The sequence below is a fragment of the Coregonus lavaretus genome (assembly GCF_964263955.1).
Source record: "Coregonus lavaretus genome assembly, chromosome: 18".
In the NCBI taxonomy this organism is placed as follows: Eukaryota; Metazoa; Chordata; class Actinopteri; order Salmoniformes; family Salmonidae; genus Coregonus; species Coregonus lavaretus.
The window spans coordinates 26,125,753-26,146,841 of NC_140005.1; the positions used below are offsets into that span (position 1 = coordinate 26,125,753).

A 21,089-nucleotide genomic window follows, 5' to 3' on the forward strand; every position below is an offset into this window, starting at 1 on the left:
GCTTTTATCAAGTGCACTAACTGTCCTGATTAGCAGGGAATTACTCCAAATGGCTATTTGAAAATGGAATTAGCTAATTGTTTTAAAGTTTCATTGCCTTGCATGACTTTAAACAGGCTAAACAAAAGACATGCAGAAATGAAGCATTAGTTATGTTCTGTGGTGATGTGGGCAAATCAGTGAAAAAGCACTTGTAGGACCAGCCAGTTCTTGAATATATACTATTATGTTCTTACCTTTTACCAGTGGAGGAAAAAATATCAAATTGTCATACTTTAGTCAATGTAAGGATACCTTAATAGAAAATGACTCAAGTAAAAGTGAAAGTCACCCAGTAAAATCCTACTTGAGTAAAAGTCTAAAAGTATTCGGTTTTAAATATACTTAAGTATCAAAAGTAAATGTAATTGCTCAAATATACTTAAGTATCAAAAGTAAAAGTAAAAGTATAAATAATTTCTAATTCCTTATATTAAGCAAACCAGACGGCACCATTTTCTTGTTTTTTAAATTTACGGATAGCCAGGGGCACGCTCCAACCCTCAGACATCATTTACAAATGAAGCATGTGTTTAGTGAGTCTGCCAGATCAGAGGCAGTAGGGATGACCAGGGATGTTCTCTTGATAAGTGTGGGAATTAGACCATTTTCCTATCCTGCTAAGCATTCAAAATGTAACGAGTACTTTTGGGTGTCAGGGAAAATGTATGCAGTAAAAAGTACATAATTTTCTTTAGGAATGTAGTGAAGTAAAAGTATAAAGTTGTCAAAAATGGAAATAGTAAAGTAAAGTACAGATAATCAAAAAAACTACTTAAGTAGTACTTTCAAGTATTTTTACCTAAGTACTTTACATCACTGCTTTTTACATAAATGGTGCAGTGTTCAGAATATATTCTTAGCTATCACCATTTCAATCTAGAATAAACCAGGTATTATCCAGCCTGGATTCTCTGGGCGTGTAATCAGATCCCAGCATTAAAGTTTCAGAGGGTAAACACATTCCTATAGCACGACAGATTTGAATGAAGGCTTTGGAGGCAAACAAAAACACAGCATCTGATTGGATCTAGCCTCATATTCAAATTGATCAACACCTTTAGAGAACCCTGTACACCCTTTGTCCAGTAACCGCCCTTTTCACGACCTCAATTCCAAATGGACTCTAACCCTAGCAGGAGCGCCTTTCACATGGAGCCTTATGACTCCTAGCACCTGCCTCAGGTGATGTAGGTCAGTCAAACCTAGTACACTCTGGCAGGGGATGTAGGTCAACCTATTAAAGTGACATATTATAGGAGCATCAGCAATTCTTGGAGGACAGTGGGAGTTGATAAAAACTCTTCTTTATTGATAAAACAAACACGTTTCGTTCCTTAGCCTTCATCAGGGTTTTGCATGCACCCTAGTTGGAGAGCGAGGTAGCGGCAGTGTTTCTTTCCCTTTGCACATTGTAAGAACATGTCATTGAATCTATGGAAAATGTACTGTATTCATAGTACTGTATGTGTCTGTACTGTACAGTGTATAGTGTATACCCTATTCCCTAGGTATAGTTGATCCATGGAGAGAGTCTGTGTGCTCAGGTTCACACCCTGAGGGGATTAACCAGTGTGAATGGGATTCTGCTCTACTTACTCTCCCAGCACTCTGTGTTCTGCTTACATTAGCTCTCATGCTGCTGCAGGTGTCTCAGTCAGTTTCCTTTTGTTGTTCTTCGTGAGAATGAGGTGCTAAAATGAGGCAATGTTTTGTGTGTGTGTGTGTGTGTATATATATTTGTGTCTGTGTCTGTGTGTGTAGGAGATGTTCCTGGAGATAGAGCAGAAGGTGGCCAGTCTGTCTGTCCTGGGGCAGCAGGAGGGTTCAGCAGGGTCCCACCAGGAGGCTGAGGCCCTCTCCTCCAAACTGGAGCTGCTCAAGACCAGCCTGGTCACCTTCCAGCTGTTGTTGCAGGAGAGACAGAGCCATGAGCAGATGCACACCAGCACACATACAGAGGAGCAGGTACATCCAGACAGAGAGTCATGTGCACACACACGGATGTGCGCACGTAAACACACATGCGTGCACACACACACACTCACTCACTGAATGTCTGCAAAAGAGCTGTCTGCTGATGACACTGACAGTGAAGTAGGTGTTTTGTCTATTTGGTCATCGCTCCCTGACAATGTTAACAAGCTTCCAGATAAACAAACAGCTGTTGTTAAAGTGACATGTCAAAGAGAGATCATTAGCACTTCCTAATGCTTTAATTCCTGTGGCACTTTCTCAAGTTTTTATTTTAACAATGGGTGTAAAACCTGCCTGTTGATGAAAACACACAAACAAGCCTTGTAATGTTGATGAGGAATACATCCTGAGACTGGGCATTATGTTCCAAGTCACGACTGGGATTAAATTGAAAACGTTCAGGTGATAATGTGAACATTTTATTCAAACAACAGAACTTTCTCTCTTTCTCTTTCTCTCTTTCTCTCTTTCTCTTGCCCTCATCCTGGTTTTCTCCATCCTCTGAAGGTACCGTCACCGTCACCGTCACCGTCACCGTCGTCACCCAGAAAGCCCCCTCTAGAGGGCAGACAGCAGCGTAGCGCCAGTGTCCAGGAGATTCTCTCTTCCTCCAAGAGCAAACTCTTTAGACAGACCAGCTTTCAACAGCAGAAGGTAAACCGTCCAAAGCACGTCTGAACGGAGAGTGTGGTTGGCTATTTATTGGACTTGAATTGTATTGACAAATTCACATCTGACAGCCCAGTGAAGAATGTAAAGTACAGTGTATGCTAGTCATGGCTGTTGTCATTGTCCCCATGCAGGAATTGGAGCAGGAGCTGAGTGAGCAGAGAGGCCTGACCAAGGCTATCGCCCAGCAGGGGAGTAGAGGTCGTCTCCACAGCCAGGCCCAAGAGGACCAACCTCAGCCATCCGCACGGTACTGGTCCCCTTACTGATCCAGTCTGTAGGCTTTGGAGCTGGAATAAGTCTATAACAATGCTATACAGTATTTTTAGACAATCATCTTTTGATGGTATTTTTCCTTCACTCGGTTGAAGGGGATTGACAAGTAAGAAGAGTAGCCACATTCTCTACAAATGTATACTGTATGCTTTTGTTCCATAAGCATAATCATGTTCTTGAAATAGAATCAGCCCTTTCCCCAAATAATCATTTTACAATGTGATCTTTGCCATTGTCATTGGAAAAAAACACAGCATGGCACAGAGAGTTAGAAGTAATTACTTTGTTTGTAGTCTGTTACATTTTCATTGCTTTGTGCTTCTCTTCAGTGAGAGTGGGAGAGATTGTTCTGAGTTCATTTAGATGGACCTTAATTTCTTCTCAGAGACAAAAAATGTCAGCTCTATAGAAATTATTAGGATTGTGTTCTCAGTGGAGTTCTCCAAGGCTGTGTGTGGTTCTGACAACCATCTAACTGCAAAACCTGGTCTCAAAGCATTTTGTATTATTATGTACGTAAATCTGAAACAATCAATTTAGCTGGATATGTTATGTTTCGTATGGTATGTATTAATTTGTGGATGTCCATCATCCATTTCGTATGATATGTTACAAATGACAATTCGTATAATATGTTACGAATTTGCAAAACGTACAATATGTTACGAATTCCAATTCTAACGTTAGCTAGGCTAGGGGTTAAGGTTAGGGAGTAGGGTTAAGGTTAGGAGTTAGGTTAAAGGGTTAAGGTTAGGGTTAGGGTTAGGGGAAGGGATAGCTAACATGAAAAATATGTAAGTAGTTGAAAAGTTGCTAATTAGCTCAAAATCTAAAGTTGTTGAGATTCAAACACGCAACCTTTGGGTTGCTAGATGTTCGCGTCATACGCCCACCCATCCATCCTGACCAATCACCGCCTTTCGTTTCTGCCTTAAGTAACTTTCTGTCTTATGTAACCATACCAAATGTAACATATCATACTCATTTGAGTGTCTCGGATTTACATTTACTATGTTACGTCTAGTCTATGAGACCAGGCTGAACTGCAACTCATTCCTTAGAGTTCCTGTTGAACCTGAAGGAGAGGGGGAGGCAGGGGTCCAAAGGAAGTGGACACACCTTCACAACCAGCTTCTGGCTTTGGAGGAGACTGCACAGCAAGGTCCTTCTGATGTAAGCAGCTCCCGCTCTTAAATGACACACATTTCCATGTGTGTAGTGTTCCATAGTGGGTATGTGTGTTCGGGGCGGCAGGTAGCTTAGTGGTTAAGAGCGTTGTGCCAGTAACCGAAAGGTCGCTGGTTCTAATCCCCGAGCCGACTAGGTGAAATATCTGTCGATGTGCCCTTGAGCAAGGCACTTAACCCTAATTGCTCCTGTAAGTCGCTCTGGATAAGAGCGTCTGCTAAATGACTAAAATGTAAATGTAAATGTTTGTGTAAATTCATGTGGAGTTCAAATGGGGTCATATGTGAGTTCTTTCTTTCTTTCACTCTAAAGGTGACAGACTCATCTGTGAGTCGGAGTAATGGATCAGCCAGTAGTCTCATTGACTCCTACAGCTTTCAGGAGATGCAGACACACATATGTCGGCTGCGAGAGCTGGGCCAGACTGCCAGTGAGGTGGTGACTCAGGTGAGGGCACTGATCCATGGGTGTAGAGTTCATGTCTCTTTAACATATCACAGTTTTCATGTAATGGAGAAAAGGGTGTCACCGGAGAAGAGATTAAATGAGATTATGTGAGAAGAGATTAAATTCCATGTGAGAAAAATAGTCAGACCAAGTATTCTTTAAAATCAGTTTTTCTCCATGTTGGTTTTAATGATCACTCTCCACATTTGATGTTTCTGTGGCTTGTGATGTTGTTCCAGGCTGTCCCGCACGAGGAGGTTCATCAGAGGCTGGATGAGGGTCTGTTTGAGGTGCTATGTGGGGTAGGCCTATCTCTGTCCTCACTGACCCGCCTCCTGCAGTCCCCCTCAGGGAAGTCACATGAGGACACACAGCTCCAGCTGCTGCAGCTCGAGGTAGGGACAACACTAAAGTACTCTCAATCCCCACTAAAGTACTTTAAACCATATGGTTTGGTTTTCATATGCGTAACAGTGTTTTGTTTGATGCATGTTCAGTGCAGAGTTCAGTCAGTTGAATGAGACTATTGACTATTTGTGTGTCTATGTGTTTGATCTTTGTTCTCAGACTCTGGCAGCAGAGCTGGTGACCCTGGGCAGTGAGCTGACCTCCCAGGGGTCAGAGGTCATTGGTGTTCTGGGGTCAGATGGAGGTCATCTGTGTGTGGATCACCTGGGTAAACTCCTGCCTGTGGTCCAGAGCAGCCTGGCTGCCAGACAGAAGCAGCTGCAGGCCCAGCTGGGGAAGACAGGCCATTACCAGGTCAGAACCACCACTGTGGTTTATTTAAGCAATAAGGCCCGAGGGGGTGTGGTATATGGCCAGCATACCACGGCTAAGGGCTGTTCTTATGCACGATGCAACACGGCGTGCCTGGATACAGCCCTTAGCCTTGGTATATTGGCCATATACCACAAACCCCCGAGGTGCCTTATTGCTTATTGGTCCTCTGTAGCTCAACTGGTAGAGCACGGCGCTTGTAACGCCAAGGTAGTGGGTTCGATCCCCGGGACCACCCATACACAAACATTTATGCACGCATGACTGTAAGTCGCTTTGGATAAAAGCGTCTGCTAAATGGCATATTATTATTATATTATTATTATTATTATAAACTGGTTACCAACGTAATTAGAAGAGTAAAAATCAATATTTTGTCATACCCGTGGTATACAGTCTGATATCCTACAGCTTTCAGCAAATGAGAATTCAGGGCCCGATCCCACCCAGTTTATAATATAACATTCATAACAACAACTGGGCTACTGCATTACAGTTTCGGTACAGTGCACATCAGTATGTTGTATTACTGTATGGTGGGTTTTAGTCTGTCTGGTTAGATGTTTAGATTGTGTTAACTTGGTGGATAGGGTTTTGAAATGCACTCTTAACTTAACCTATAACGTCGCCTTGTCTCACTTACAACTGTACAGTTTGTAATGCTTTGACTTACCCTAAGGATATGATATGTAACACAGCATAAAATATGTATTTGTTGCACTGTGCAGTAATTATTTTGGTATACTGTACTTTGTGTTTGTCTAACTCAACAGACACTCTTAAAAGAGTTGCATGCAGCCCTTCTTGCTAATAAGTTGGCCGTACAACAAATGACTAACGAAGCTGTTCCTCAAGACACTTGCAAGCAGCTACAGGTACTGTAAACACATTCATACAGTATGTAGCCATCCATAGTCATTAGTAAATCTATCCATGTTAAATAGTTACTTAGACCTACTATAAATCCTTCTATGTGGATAGCTTACAGCTAAGAAATTAATTCATGTTCGACTTAAAGATGTTCTCATCTGGATGAACCATCCACAAACTGACATTATATGACAAATATATTTAGTGATCACCTTTGAAGGGGCTATATCCAGTTCAAATAACAACAAAGCAGTCACTTGGTAAACATCTGAGGGATGGGGCTGGAGGATGATGGATGGGTCTGAGGGATCAGCTGAGGGTGTGGGCTGTTTGACCTGTGTATTTGCATGGTATGTGTTTAGGCTGTGGTGCAGGTCGAGGGAGAGCTGCAGCTTCAGTCCAGCCAGGTGTCCTCCCTGCAGGAGAGGGCAGAGAGACAGGGTCTGCCCTCCACACTCATAGAGGAGGCCTACAAGCTGGAGGTGCAGTATAGTCCTGTATAACACCTACACCTGAGCACATTTATATACTGAACTACATGGACCATGCTGAGACTCCATGATATGACATTAGTCTATGATATTACCCAATGAAATAAGTCACCTCAGTTAAATTATTTGGAATAGAGCTGACCTTACTTTCAACCTCTCCCTGTTTTATTTATGATTATTTGACTCAGAATGACTGCTGCCCCACTTATCTTTGGAACTACATTCCATTAAAACAAGGCCTTGCTCAATGTGCTAATGGGATCGGAGTAATCAACACATTCGGTGGGAGTGATTGGTACCCATAAATTTGAATGCTGAAACCATGGCCCTATACACAATGATGAAGATATCAGTTCTGATCTTGTGGTTACGTACGACCATGTGTGTTATCATGTACACTTACTGGATGTGTATATCATAAGGTTTATAATGTGTGTTCAGGTTGTGCTGGAAAGTGTGTTGGGCTCTGTGGGGGCCAGGCATGAGGAGCTGAGGGCCAGTGTGGATCTCCAGCAGCAGTTTGAGAGGCTGCTACATGGCCTGGAAGTGCTGGTCACCCTGGGCTCAGAACGCCTCTCACAGAGGCCTGGTCTGGAGCTCCACACCAGGACTGAGCTACAGGACTGCCTTAGCACACACTCGGTGAGCACACACCATTCAGGTCCTCCATTGTGTACTGATCCTATCAAGTGTGATTAGATAGCTACCTTGGATTCAGTTTTCATTTAGCCACCATAGAAACCAAGAGATTACTTATTGTGTAATCGTTGGTATTGATACAGCATGCATTGATGCTATTGTTTTGTGTTCTCTCTTCCTGCTATGGTTCTTATGGATTTGACAGAAGTTCTTCCAGTTCCTGGGGATCCACCTGGGGACCCTGCAGCACCTCTCCATGAGAGTCCCAGAGAGCACCCTCCAGAGGTGGGAGGGAGTGATGAGGGGCCTCCAGGAGGAGGTGACCCAACTGCAGCAGCAGGCCTTGGAGAGAGGCACCAGGATGCAGCGGATATTACTGGTAGGCACCATAGAATTAGGAATTAGAATACTAGAATGGACATGAACCTTCTTATGATGGAATAAAGGTCAGACATTTTGGTCAGGGAGTTGGTCAACCATGGTTTTGCCAGTGCTGTGATAAGATATTGTGTAAAATAATGAATCTGAAGAATTTATCTGCACTGTATTTCTGTTCGCTAGCTAGCCAGCCAGTTTTAGAGGAATTATTCCATAAATGTTTCAAATGAACTGCCTTTCAAACAATGCAGTCAATCCACAGTCATACACTGGCTGAAATCAGTTGACTATATGACTTAGACAAGTTGTAAATGCAACAAGTACTGATATTGTATCATATAATAGCACTCACAGCTTTCCAAGAAAACAGAATTTAGACATTTATGGTCTGTTTACATATATTTTAGAGGCTATTTATAGAGACAATTGTTATCAAACCCCTATAAACTGTATTGATAATGATATTACAATATTTTAGGTTGACAATAATTCTATTACACAATTTGTTATATATCACATGCCTTCCTTTTATTTTCCTGCATAAATAAAATCATGACTATGCCTCTACTGCCATTCATTCCAATTAGACTGGTTTGGATTTCTCCCTGACCAATATGGCTGCCATTTTCATTCCATTCTGGAACTTTGAAGGTTTATGACATAGCCCCTCTAGTAATTGAATAGGATTTATATGGTAGGCACAGCACAGGAAACATTGGCTTTGTTAAGCTAGATATGGGCTCATATTGAGGTGTGCTGGTGTGACTGTTTGAGATGGTGTATTGAAAAACGTGTGTTGAGTTATGTGCAGTTGTGTTGAATTGTTATTGTTGGTTTGGTTGTAGATATGGACACAGTGGGAGGAGGAAAGTACCAGTCTGGACACCCTGTTTAGGGATGTGGAAGCTGGCCTACCCAAGGTGCACCTGGAGGAGGACTCAGTGGAACAGATTTCCGAGAAACTCTCTGTCTATCAGGTAGCACTCCATGTGCTTTAACATCTAACTGTTCAGAACAGCAGTCTTATTAATAGAAAATAAAACATAAAAAATGTGTTATCAAAGAAATGAACACTGATCACAGGTCAGTGGAATGTCTGTACACTCTTAGAAAAAAGGTGCTGTCTAGAACCTTTAAGGGTTCTTCGGCTATCCCCAAAGGAGAACTATCCCCCCCCCCACCCATGTTTTCCACCCCTTCCCACCACGCCTAGCAACACAGGTTGGTTGTCAGTCCCCACCACCCCATATCTCTATCTTGCTCAGAATATGAGCTTTCCAAAAGTTGTTTAAATATGATATAGATCTGTCCTTTCAAGAGCCCAGATTATTTATTTATTAGCGCTGAGCAATTAGTGCTTTTTGAGGTCGGTTCGGTTTCGGTTAGATTATGAAAAAATATTCCCGGTTTTCGATTTCGATTATTTTGGTTGAAATCTGTAACAACACAGAATAATACAATTCATAAAAGTCCCATGATGGTAGTGACTGCCCATTACTGCTTATCACTTATTAACCGTTATTTATTCACATTACTTTACTTTACTAAAATATTTCAGTTGTTGTGTATATTTCATTTGTTTTATATGTTGACTTTATTATTTCATTCCAAGTCATCTCATCTCTATAGAGCTGCTGCCTATGCTGTCTGACAAAATCACTATTTTGTATTTCTTCAAAGTAAATAAGGCATACTTTTATGACTGCTGAATACCGACAACTGTATCAATCACTTTGATAATGTATTTTCAGGTAGAGATACCTCGCGAAGCAGCAGCTGCTCTCTATATCCCCTCATGATCTATATCCCCTCACGCACATTGAGCACACAGAAAAAAAATGAACGAAATGGAATTCAAATAATTGAACTGAATTAGTTGTTTAAAAACTAAAAAATTACAGAGATTTCGGTTAATCGCTCAGCACTATTATTTATAAATCCCATCATTGGATGGTTTGGTAGTTGGGTTTCCCCAGGGACTCCATAGGCCTGCATAGCTGGCCTATGGAGTTGCCTGTAATGTGTTTGTGTCTTTCAAATCTTGGAATGTACTCATTAGGCTATAACTAGCAAATGGATTTCTGATTAGAATAATATTTCTTCACAGATCATAGACGTAACGTTAGCTAGTGAGCCAGCAAGCTAAAATGTTCTAGCTAACTAACAGTACACTTTACCTTGCAATGAAAACATGTTCCAGAAGGCATTTCTGTTCGGCACTCAGGTCTGGGTAGATGCTAATCCTCTTCCCTGCATAGGTCAGACCCCCAGATTCCGCTGCAAGGCAAACAATTTGCCGCTTGACTTGACCCGAACAGTTCATAGAAAAGATTGCTCATGAAGGACGTTCCACACCAGTTTCAAGTCCTGTGACCCGCACATGGAATTCACGGGAACGATTTTCAAGTGATTTCATTTTCTTTTTTAGGAGTTTGATTGTCCCTTCCAACTTATCTTGCGCTGTTTCCAGGTCATGGAGCCGCACCTCTGTCGTATTGGCTGTCTTCTCCAGACCTTCCACTTTGGTTGAATAGGTATCCACTTTAGCAGTGAGCACTGCCAATGATTCATTTACCAGTTTTAATTGTAAGTCCAGGGCAGAAGTAATCTCATGAACCATCTCTCTATAATAGCGACCAACTCTTTCTGCTGGCTGGTGTTGAGAGATGCCATGTTCCCACAGTTGAATTGTGGACAGACAAATTCTAGCTGCTGGAGCGTAATAAACCTGCTAGTCACACAATGAATGTCCCACACCTTCATTTGATGTTTAGCATTGACAAGTTTTAGGAAATAAGTCTGCTAATTCATTGTATTTTGCAGAAGAAAGCCACGAAAAGGCCACGCGTTTCAATGCATGCCACCGGAACCAGAGGAATTTTATACAACAACACTTGTCCCCTTGTGTTGGGTTTGATGTCAGCTCAGTCTATATTCTCAGCCTAGCAGTCATTTTCCCTTATATCACCCCAGCCAGCTCCATGGCTATATCTGGTTCTGCTACTTTTTCTTCTCAATCATCCAAAATGGCCAGAGTGGTGCACCTCGTCCAGATGCCCTTCTTGTGGTGTTCTATTAGAAATATGAGTGTTTTCCTCATTCACAGTCTGGTTCTGAGGAGCTGGGGCTGGGGATGGATGGGGCTGGGGCCATGTGTGAGAGATGGGGTTTTATAGTGTGTTACAGTAGAGATGGGATGTGGAATATGATGGGGTGAATAGGCTTATGTTGAAGAGACTGATGATTAGGTTCTCTCTCTTGGGCAGAAAATGAGAGCAGTCCTGGAGGAGAGTGGGGCAAAGTTCAGCCGGATGCAGGAGCAGGGGAGGTGGCTGCAGGAGGCGGGCTGCCAAGGGGTGGGTGTGTCCGGGCGTGGCCTGGAGGCACGCTGGACCACCCTTCACTTGAGGCTGGAGCAACAACGAGTCAGCACAGACAGGAACAGGAAACTATGGAGCAGGTAAGGACTTTGATACAGTGTTTAGAGATAAGATATGAACATTCATAATTGCATTTGCCAAGTTTTCAGCTTCGACATTTTGAAACTTGGAATAGTAGTGTTGCATTTACTTATTAAATGCCAATGCAATCAAAAATGTGATTTTCCTGTGTTTTATATATACTGTATTTCCACACTATGAGGTTGGAATAATACTGTGACATTTTGAAAATTATGATAATGCCCTTTCAGTGTAAGAGCAGTTTTCACCTCCCCACTCAGACCACTCCCAGACAGTCCTGGCAAAATTCTTGCTTGAGAAATTGCTCTTGGCTAAGAAGCTATATACATTATTTTTTTAACCATTTTTATTTAAAACAATCACAGTAAGGTACTTAATTGTTACCCATATGTTTTATATTGACATAAAAATGTCTGGATTGGACCTTTAAACCAAAATCAGAAGTTGAGAAGAATGTCCCAAATCTCACCACTGCAGGTTTTCCCATGACTTTGTGGCACTGAGCAAGTGGATCGGTGGGGCCAGGGAACGTATCAACAGTTGGATTATTTTCACTCTCACAGCCAATCAGGAGCGAGAACTTGAACCTATTCACTCCCACCTTAACCAGTATATGGTAAACCCAGAATCTTATATGGACAGTTTTTTTCCAGTCAAGTCAACGCCTGTGAGAACATGTTGGGGTGAATGTTCCCTCAGGTGAATATGACCATGTCTGTTGTCATGTTTGTAGGACTTCACCAAAGAGCTGGATGTTAGGTTGGCTCTGAAGGCCTCAGTGATCACTACTGGAACACAGCTACTGCAGCTGAGAGAGGCAGAGAGAGCCCCAGAGCCTCAGTCTGCTGCCCCAGAGCCTTGCTCTGTACAGACCCAGCTAAGACAGATAGAACAGGACTGGGCTGGCATGCTGTCTGATATACCAGCTGTCCAGCAGACTCTGCATCAGGTGAGTGGGTCATACACTGAGTGTACAAAACATGAGTGTTCCATGACATAGACTGACCAGGTGAATCCAGGTGAAAGCTATGATCCCTTATTGATGTCACTTGTTAAATCCACTTCAATCAGTGTAGATGAAGGGGAGGAGACAGGTTAAATAAGTATTTTTAAGCCTTGAGACAATTGAGACATGGATTGTGTATGTGTGCCATTCAGAGGGTGAATGGGCAAGACAAAAGATTTAAGTGCCTTTGAACGGGGTATGGTAGTACAGTAGGTGCCAGGCGCACTGGTTTGAGTCTGTAAAGAACTGCAACGCTGCTGGAATGGTCCACCCAAAGGACATCCAGCCAACTTGACTCAACTGTGGGAAGCATTGGAGTCAACATGGGCCAGCATCCCTGTGGAACGCTTTCGACACCTTGTAGAGTCCATGCCCTGACGGATTGAGGCTGTTGTGAGGTCAAAAGGGGGTGCAACTCAATATTAGAAATGTGTTCCTAATGTTTTGTACACTCAGTGTATATTGCAGTAGCATCATACATGTAAACCGTACGATAACTTCATCACATCATATTACCCTCTGCAAATGGACAAATACGGGTTATTTGTTAAACTGCAACACACACTGTCACGCACACTCTTTACCTGTGAGGCTCCTCTCAACAATGGCCAGTCTTAAACACCACAGCTGTGGAGCACAAGGCAGCTGAAGCTTCCTTCACTTCCTTATTGGTGTGAACCTATGTCTCCCTCTGTCTGACTGTCTCCTCTCTCCTCTCCTCCTCCCCCTCCTCTTCTTCCGTCTGTCAGTTGTTGATGGAGAGGCTGTCCCCACAGGGCGCCTTGACAGAGCTACTAGCCTGGGTTGGAGAGACTGAGGCCAGGCTAGTAGAGCAGCAGGATAGGGTCCACCAGACCACCTCCACCAACGCGGACCTCAACCTAGTCCTTCAGAGCTTCAAGGTAGCAACTGACATATTCAGTTTTTCCTCTCTTATTCAATACCTGGTGATATCCGTTATGTAAAAATATTTATATTTGGATAAACAAATTGGTTGATTCCCGACGTCTCTCTCTCTCCTACAGGTGTGTAAGGCTGAGATAGCAGTCCGCCAGCTCACAGTGGACTATGTCAACCAGTCGGAGTTACAGGCGAGCAGAGGGAGATATGAACACACAGACTATGCTGATGAGCTGGGCGGTCTTAACCACCGCTGGCTCAGTCTACAGTGCACACTCAACAACCAGGTGAGAACTCAATAGGGAAATGAGAAAATAGCTTACAGAACCTCAACCTATGGAACGTCTTTGATATAACATATCAACGTGATGCTCAACCCCCTTGATTTTTAACAAATCCTAGGCTATTTTAAGAGCATCAATCCATCCCATTCATGATTTCATCCCATATCTATTGATCATTTTTAGTGACACCTCCTATTTTATAGCACCAATCATTCCCACTGATTATGATTTGATCCCATATCTATTGAATGTGACCCTGACTTTCCCTTTGCAGACCCAGGATGTTGAACAGGAGCTGAGGATGTGCACAGAGAGAGAGGTCAGACTGCAGCACCACCACACCTGGCTCACCAGCCAGAGAGAGTGGATGGACTCAGCCCAGAGGCCCGTCAGTCAGTCTGTAGCGGAGAAGAGCTTAAAAACGTGTGAGGTATGTTGAAAAACAGACCCTGGTGTACAGTACCACAGGTGTCAAGTAAATTGCCCTCTAGTTATTTCTATGATGACTGGGCTATGTGCAATATTTTGTTTTTACTAGGTATTTATATGTTTTACAACCCCAATATTATCAGGTCCAACAGCAATTTATTAGAAATGATGTGCAAGGATTTTTATGTGTAATGTCTTGACTTTTTAAAAGATGTCTGATGCATGAATGTTGTCTGTTTGTATATAATTTTTTCATGTTTATATGTTCACCTGCCCGGGGACTGTAGATGGAAATGAGATATTATCTACATCTGGTGCAACACATCACTTCTTACTTCTGAGACTTATGTTTTGTTGTACATTGTCCCTGTTTCAAATATCCATAATAAATAAATAAAATACATTGGGGATTGGACATACAGTTGAACATGCATGTGTTACTGTGTTTTCTTACTACTACTTCTGTCTTTGTCAGGGTCTGAAGGAGAAACTCTGGCTAAATTATACAGCACTTCAAGAGTTGAGAGAAAAACACCATACAGGAAAAGAGGATGGCACCTGTGCCTTCATCACTCAGACAGATGATGTCATTAAGGCCTGTGCAGCCCTCAGTCAAGAGGTAAGCTCAGGGGAATAATGGCGGTTGACTTGAAAATACAGTGGGGAAAAAAAGTATTTAGTCAGCCACCAATTGTGCAAGTTCTCCCACTTAAAAAGATGAGAGAGGCCTGTAATTTTCATCATAGGTACAAGTCAACTAGGACAGACAAAATGAGGAAAAAAAATCCAGAAAATCACATTGTAGGATTTTTAATGAATTTATTTCAAATTATGGTGGAAAATAAGTATTTGGTCAATAACAAAAGTTTCTCAATACTTTGTTATATACCCTTTGTTGGCAATGACACAGGTCAAACGTTTTCTGTAAGTCTTCACAAGGTTGTCACACACTGTTGCTGGTATTTTGGCCCATTCCTCCATGCAGATCTCCTCTAGAGCAGTGATGTTTTGGGGCTGTCGCTGGGCAACACAGACTTTCAACTCCCTCCAAAGATTTTCTATGGGGTTGAGATCTGGAGACTGGCTAGGCCACTCCAGGACCTTGAAATGCTTCGTACGAAGCCACTCCTTCGTTGCCCGGGCGGTGTGTTTGGGATCATTGTCATGCTGAAAGACCCAGCCACGTTTCATCTTCAATGCCCTTGCTGACGGAAGGAGGTTTTCACTCAAAATCTCACGATACATGGCCCCATTCATTCTTTCCTTTACACGGATCAGTCGTCCTGGTCCCTTTGCAGAAAAACAGCCCCAAAGCATGATGTTTCCACCCCCATGCTTCACAGTAGGTATGGTGTTCTTTGGATGCAACTCAGCATTCTTTGTCCTCCAAACACGACGAGTTGAGTTTTTACCAAAAAGTTCTATTTTGGTTTCATATGACATTCTCCCAATCCTCTTCTGGATCATCCAAATGCACTCTAGCAAACTTCAGACGGGCCTGGACATATACTGGCTTAAGCAGGGGGACACGTCTTGCACTGCAGGATTTGAGTCCCTGGCGGCGTAGTGTGTTACTGATGGTAGGCTTTGTTACTTTGGTCCCAGCTCTCTGCAGGTCATTCACTAGGTCCCCCCGTGTGGTTCTGGGATTTTTGCTCACCGTTCTTGTGATCATTTTGACCCCACGGGGTGAGATCTTGCGTGGAGCCCCAGATCGAGGGAGATTATCAGTGGTCTTGTATGTCTCCCATTTCCTAATAATTGCTCCCACAGTTGATTTCTTCAAACCAAGCTGCTTACCTATTGCAGATTCAGTCTTCCCAGCCTGGTGCAGGTCTACAATTTTGTTTCTGGTGTCCTTTGACAGCTCTTTGGTCTTGGCCATAGTGGAGTTTGGAGTGTGACTGTTTGAGGTTGTGAACAGGTGTCTTTTATACTGATAACAAGTTCAAACAGGTGCTATTAATACAGGTAACAAGTGGAGGACAGGGGAGCCTCTTAAAGAAGAAGTTACAGGTCTGTGAGAGCCAGAAATCTTGCTTGTTTGTAGGTGACCAAATACTTATTTTCCACCATAATTTGCAAATAAATTCATAAATAATCCTACAATGTGATTTTCTGGATTTTTTTCCCTCAATTTGTCTGTCATAGTTGACGTGTACCTATGATGAAAATTACAGGCCTCTCTCATCTTTTTAAGTGGGAGAACTTGCACAATTGGTGGCTGACTAAATACTTTTTTTCCCCACTGTACATGTATTCACTGCATGGATACTAGTTGTAAAAACCTTCAATTTGTAGGGTGCAGTGGCTCCTATTTTGACTCATTGTTTCCACCTACAGAACCCAGCTCTGGGACAGAGACTGAAACAGGTATTGGAGCTGTGGGCTGGGTTTGAGAAAGGACTGAATGATGCAACACTGGACACAGTGAAGACCTGCCAGGCTATGGAATACAACTGCTTCCCTCAGCTCTCTCTCCAGGCCCTGCAAGGACTCCATGAAAAGCTTCAGGTAGGTACTACAGTATACCTGTGAAGTTTGATTTACAGTGGCGATTTTAGCATGTAAATCTTGGTGGGGCAAACGAAAATATATATATTTTTAGATGCATGACAGCAAATTCACAACACTAAACAATACATTAATTGCACTATAACAGTGACAAATGGTGCCCACAAACTGTTAGGGCCTACATAATGCTGTCCCAACAGCAGAGTCCCAACAGCAGTCCCAACACCTTACCACTGGTACACCTGGCTATCAGCAGAGCCTTGTCTTGCAGCGAAACAGTTCATTCAGCCTCATTTACTGCCTTTTTAAAATAACATAGCTGATATGGCTGACTTGCTTAAACAAATGTGGTTTCTACTGTCAATTGAGATGTACAAACTATGGCATAAGGGGATGACGAGCGGAAAAGAGTCAATCCGTAATTTCTATTAAGACATTAATGAGCGAGCTAGGACAGACGTAGTCAAATATAACTATTTGTTTAGAATTCAGAACACTTGGTGTACAGTATTCTCCCTGTACACCAAGTCAGAATCGTATGATAAATAAAGGGGGCATATGAGCAGACAATGAAAGCTCTTACAATATTCAATGATGACATCTCTCTAAAACAGGCCATAGGCTACATGTGCACCACCAAGTCAGAACAGGAGGCGAAATTAAGAGGGGAAAAGGGACCAACTTATTAGGGTGAGGCACATGGGCGACTAACAGCTTACTACACAACATACACTTAGTATTACTTTCTTAGCTACAGGATATATATCTCCCTGGCATATTACATAATTTATGCAGCAGCATACAATACATTTCTGGACTCACCTTGTTGTGCTGTGCTCACTTGAACAGGAAGGTGGCGCGGTTGTCATCAACCTTTGTCATCAAAGTCTGACATTCTCTGGATTTATGGTGCTTTCAAGACAACTGGGAACTCTGAAGAAAACAAGGTCAAATCATAATGACGTCAGTGATCTTCAGGTCGGAGCTCTAGAAAGAGGCCCGAGTTCCGGACTTGCAATTCCGAGTTGGATGACCGTTCAAAACGTATTTTCCCAGTCGAAGCTTGTTTTTCTTCCGAGTTCCCAGTTGTCTTGAACTCACTGAAGTCAGATTTCCCAGTTCTGAGTTTCTAGTTGTTTTGAGCGTGGCAGAAGTCATGCTGGATTGACAGCATGGCCAATGTTGAATGTTTATCCTTTTAAGCTTGGGAAAGAGACCCTTAAACCCAGACTTGGGACCAAACACCCACTCCACTGAATAGCAGGCTAGTGATTGCTTTGCAATGCTTGCAGTTAGCCACTGATTCCTTCCAAACCACTCATTGTTGAATTAGCGATTTTCAACTTGTTGTGTAATATTTATGTCCAATGGCCGGCCGATGAGCACCAATACAGTTTATCTATAATTTCTCTTCATTATTTCTCTTCATATGACAAGGATTAACACGCATTTGCTAGTAGGTTGTCGACTTGATTCATGATGATGACTGCTAGCTTGCTAGCTAAGATTTTGAAAGTATGATGTTGACATTATCAGTCCAATCAAAGCTACTGTAGATATAACGTGATTTGATGTCATTTTATCTGTGGCCAATGACCTTGAGCCTTCTTGGATGGGCACTTCTATTGTAACTCTATGGCAGCACCAAGGGGCTTGAAATTTCGAGCTCTACCCTTAGATTTGGCGGTGACGTGGTGTCCCCATGAGTGACAGAACACTGAGCCAATCACGGCGCAATTAGAGAACATTACCCAATCACGGCGCAACTAGAGAACATTACCAACCCCTACGCTCCATATTTTCCGCTGTCTGCCCCACCACCACCACAGAAAGCACTGAGCTAGGCTGAAACACCTGCATTTTGGAGCTGCCTTACTCAAGAAAGCAAAAAAGAGATCAAGTTTGTATGCGGCTTTATTAACTCAATGATTTTATTTTTTATTTTTTACATTGTTTGCAAACTGATATGTCACACGTATTATCTGCCCCACCTGCCCTGAATGACAGGTTGCCACTGTTGATTTGTAACTTAGAGTTACACTTTGGGTATATGACCTCTGTGTTTTAACCCTTCATTGCACAGTTCCTGTTATAATACAGTTTATGAGCAGGCGATCAAACTGTTGTGTATGTGTTCCTGTATCTAGCTTCTAAGGAAGGAGACTGAGGGGTGTGACTCAGAATGGGACGGTCTGAGCCAAACTCTCACCATCCTCAGGGACATGATCAGTCCCACTGCCACCGTCCTCATGTCAGAGCAACTGGACAGAGAGAGAACCAGGTCAGTGTAAACTACAATACACACAAACACGCATAAACACACACACACACACACACACACACACACACACACACACACACACACATACACATACACATACACACACATACACACACACACACACACACATACACTGAGTGGTCTTTTTGTGGACTTTCAAGGTGGAAGAAGGTGAATCGTGAGCTGGAGAATCACCTGAATAGAACCCAGACACTGCTCCGGGTCTGGGGGGCTTATGCCCATCTCTCTGTACCTTTCTCCCAACGTCTGCAAACACTGAGGGGTGATGTCACAGCTCTGATGAACCGGCCACCCAGTCAGGACAACACAGCACAACTGGTTGCAGCCCAGATACAGGCCATCCATGTAAGTGGGATATTGTGAAAGCTACATGGTAGAGGGAAAATGTACATTGTTAATGAGTCGTATGATAGTATAGATCAGACTGATCCTGAATCAGTTATTGTGAGAACTCTGTCATCCTCGCTGCTGTATGTCTCCCATTGCCCCTGTCCCAGAGCCTGCAGGAGAGAACAGACAGTTTACAGACCGACCTGGAGGGGGTGCTAGAGGCCTCTAAGGAACTCAGTGGACGAGTGGAACCCTCAGCTGCTGTCTTCATCCAATCAGAGAGCCGTATGCTGACCCGTGGTGTCCTACATCTGAGCCAGTCACTGGCCGATAAGCTTGTGCATCTCCAGGTACTGTGTGGTGATATAGGCCTTATTGTTTTAGAGCTATGCTTGTATGACATTACATTATAGTTTTAATTCTGTTATCTATGCCTTTATGCCTGATGCCTGATCCCTGACCATGTTATTAATGTGTTTATTTAATGTGTTTATCTGTGTGTAGGAAGAGCATGAGCAGCTCCAGGAGTTTGAGAGTGTCTTGGCATCCCTTGAGAAACACCTTGAAGACTGGGAGGAGAGACTGAAAAGTGTTACCGTGCCTCCACATATGTACATATCCAAGGTAGGCCAACACAAAACAGTCCTCATACTAAACTCAGACCTCTGTATTGAATACTGTATATCCAGAGACTGACTGTGGTTCCATGTGTTCCAGACGGGTCTGCTGGAGCTAAGTGGTTTCTCTCCTGACCTGGACGTACTGAATGAGCTGAGCTACAGGCTGACCCTCAGTGACCCTGCCACCAACAGACTACAGAGCCTCAACTGGAGCTGGGCTCAGACCACGGCCCGCGCTGTGGAGACCTACAGGTCAGTACAGTAGAAGTGTTTTACTGTCAGCGTGGTAAAGTGAGTAAAGTGAGAGACACTAACAGACAGGCAGGCCTCCACGCTACCTCAAATCCTGGCTAAGCCCTACTATTACACTAACAAACAGTATGGCAGGTTTAAAGTGTCTTGTGTGTGTGTCAGTGAGTTGCAGACAGAGGCACTGAGGCAGCAGAGTTTTCAGGAGAAGTGTGAGAACTGGATGGACTTCCTACAGACGATAGAGGACAGCCTAGCAGTAGACCTGGCCAGCACCTACACCGGCCTGAGAGAGCAGCTACGCACACACCAGGTGACAAACACACATAAGCTCGCACGCAAACATCACACACATCAAATCAAATTGTATTTGTCACATGCTTACTTACAAGCCCTTAACCAACAATGCAGTTTTAAGAAAGAATACCAAAAAAATACCAAAAATACTTTAAATAAAAACATTATAAGAAATAAAAGTAACAAATAATTAAAGAGCAGCAGTAAAATAACAATAGCGAGGCTATATACAGGGGGTACCGGTACCGAGTCAATGTGTGAGGGCACCGGTTAGTTGAGGTAATATGTACAGTTGAAGTCGGAAGATTACATACACTTAGGTTGGAGTCATTAAAACTAATTTCTCAACCACTCCACACATTTCTTGTTAACAAACTATAGTCGGTTAGGACATCTACTTTGTGCATGACACAAGTAATTTTTCCAACAATTGTTTACAGACATTTACATTTTAGTAATTTAGCAGACGCTCTTATCCAGAGCAACTTACAGTTAGTGAGTGCATACATTATTTTTATACTGGCCCACCGTGGGAATCAAACACACAACCCTGGCGTTGCAAACGCCATGCTCTACCAACTGAGCTACATCCCTGCCGGCCATTCCCTCCCCTTCCCTGGACCAATTGTGCACCGCCCCATGGGTATCCCGGTTGCGGCCGGCTACGACAGAGCCTGGATTCGAACCAGGATCTCTAGTGGCACAGCTAGCACTGCGATGCAGTGCCTTAGACCACTGCGCCACTCGGGAGTACTAACAGACAGATTATTTCACTTATAATTCACTGTATCACAATTCCAGTGGGTCAGAAGTTTACATAGTTGAGGTTTACACAGCTTGGAAAATTCCAGAAAATGATGTCATGGCTTTAGAAGCTTCTGATAGGCTAATTGACATAATTTGAGTCAATTGGAGGTGTACCTGTGGATGTATTTCAAGGCCT

At 43.1% G+C, this 21,089-nt stretch overlaps 1 protein-coding gene across 1 annotated transcript in view; it reads left to right on the forward strand.

Moving 5' to 3' along the window:
* syne2b (spectrin repeat containing, nuclear envelope 2b) overlaps window positions 1–21,089 on the forward strand; it is a gene marked incomplete at its 5' end in the record, with an annotated part of 125,587 nt that overhangs the window by 74,254 nt on the left and 30,244 nt on the right. Inside the window, 26 exons of the mRNA XM_084181888.1 lie at window positions 1,804–2,007; window positions 2,524–2,670; window positions 2,820–2,935; window positions 4,023–4,134; window positions 4,462–4,596; window positions 4,836–4,991; window positions 5,164–5,358; window positions 6,150–6,251; window positions 6,609–6,728; window positions 7,179–7,379; window positions 7,582–7,755; window positions 8,600–8,731; window positions 11,021–11,214; window positions 11,693–11,831; window positions 11,949–12,164; window positions 12,971–13,123; window positions 13,247–13,408; window positions 13,680–13,835; window positions 14,310–14,453; window positions 16,178–16,348; window positions 18,496–18,629; window positions 18,791–18,995; window positions 19,148–19,330; window positions 19,485–19,604; window positions 19,698–19,852; window positions 20,015–20,162. Of these exons, the coding sequence (XP_084038014.1) occupies window positions 1,804–2,007; window positions 2,524–2,670; window positions 2,820–2,935; window positions 4,023–4,134; window positions 4,462–4,596; window positions 4,836–4,991; window positions 5,164–5,358; window positions 6,150–6,251; window positions 6,609–6,728; window positions 7,179–7,379; window positions 7,582–7,755; window positions 8,600–8,731; window positions 11,021–11,214; window positions 11,693–11,831; window positions 11,949–12,164; window positions 12,971–13,123; window positions 13,247–13,408; window positions 13,680–13,835; window positions 14,310–14,453; window positions 16,178–16,348; window positions 18,496–18,629; window positions 18,791–18,995; window positions 19,148–19,330; window positions 19,485–19,604; window positions 19,698–19,852; window positions 20,015–20,162 (4,074 nt within the window). The remainder of the gene's footprint in view (window positions 1–1,803; window positions 2,008–2,523; window positions 2,671–2,819; window positions 2,936–4,022; window positions 4,135–4,461; window positions 4,597–4,835; window positions 4,992–5,163; window positions 5,359–6,149; window positions 6,252–6,608; window positions 6,729–7,178; window positions 7,380–7,581; window positions 7,756–8,599; window positions 8,732–11,020; window positions 11,215–11,692; window positions 11,832–11,948; window positions 12,165–12,970; window positions 13,124–13,246; window positions 13,409–13,679; window positions 13,836–14,309; window positions 14,454–16,177; window positions 16,349–18,495; window positions 18,630–18,790; window positions 18,996–19,147; window positions 19,331–19,484; window positions 19,605–19,697; window positions 19,853–20,014; window positions 20,163–21,089) is intronic.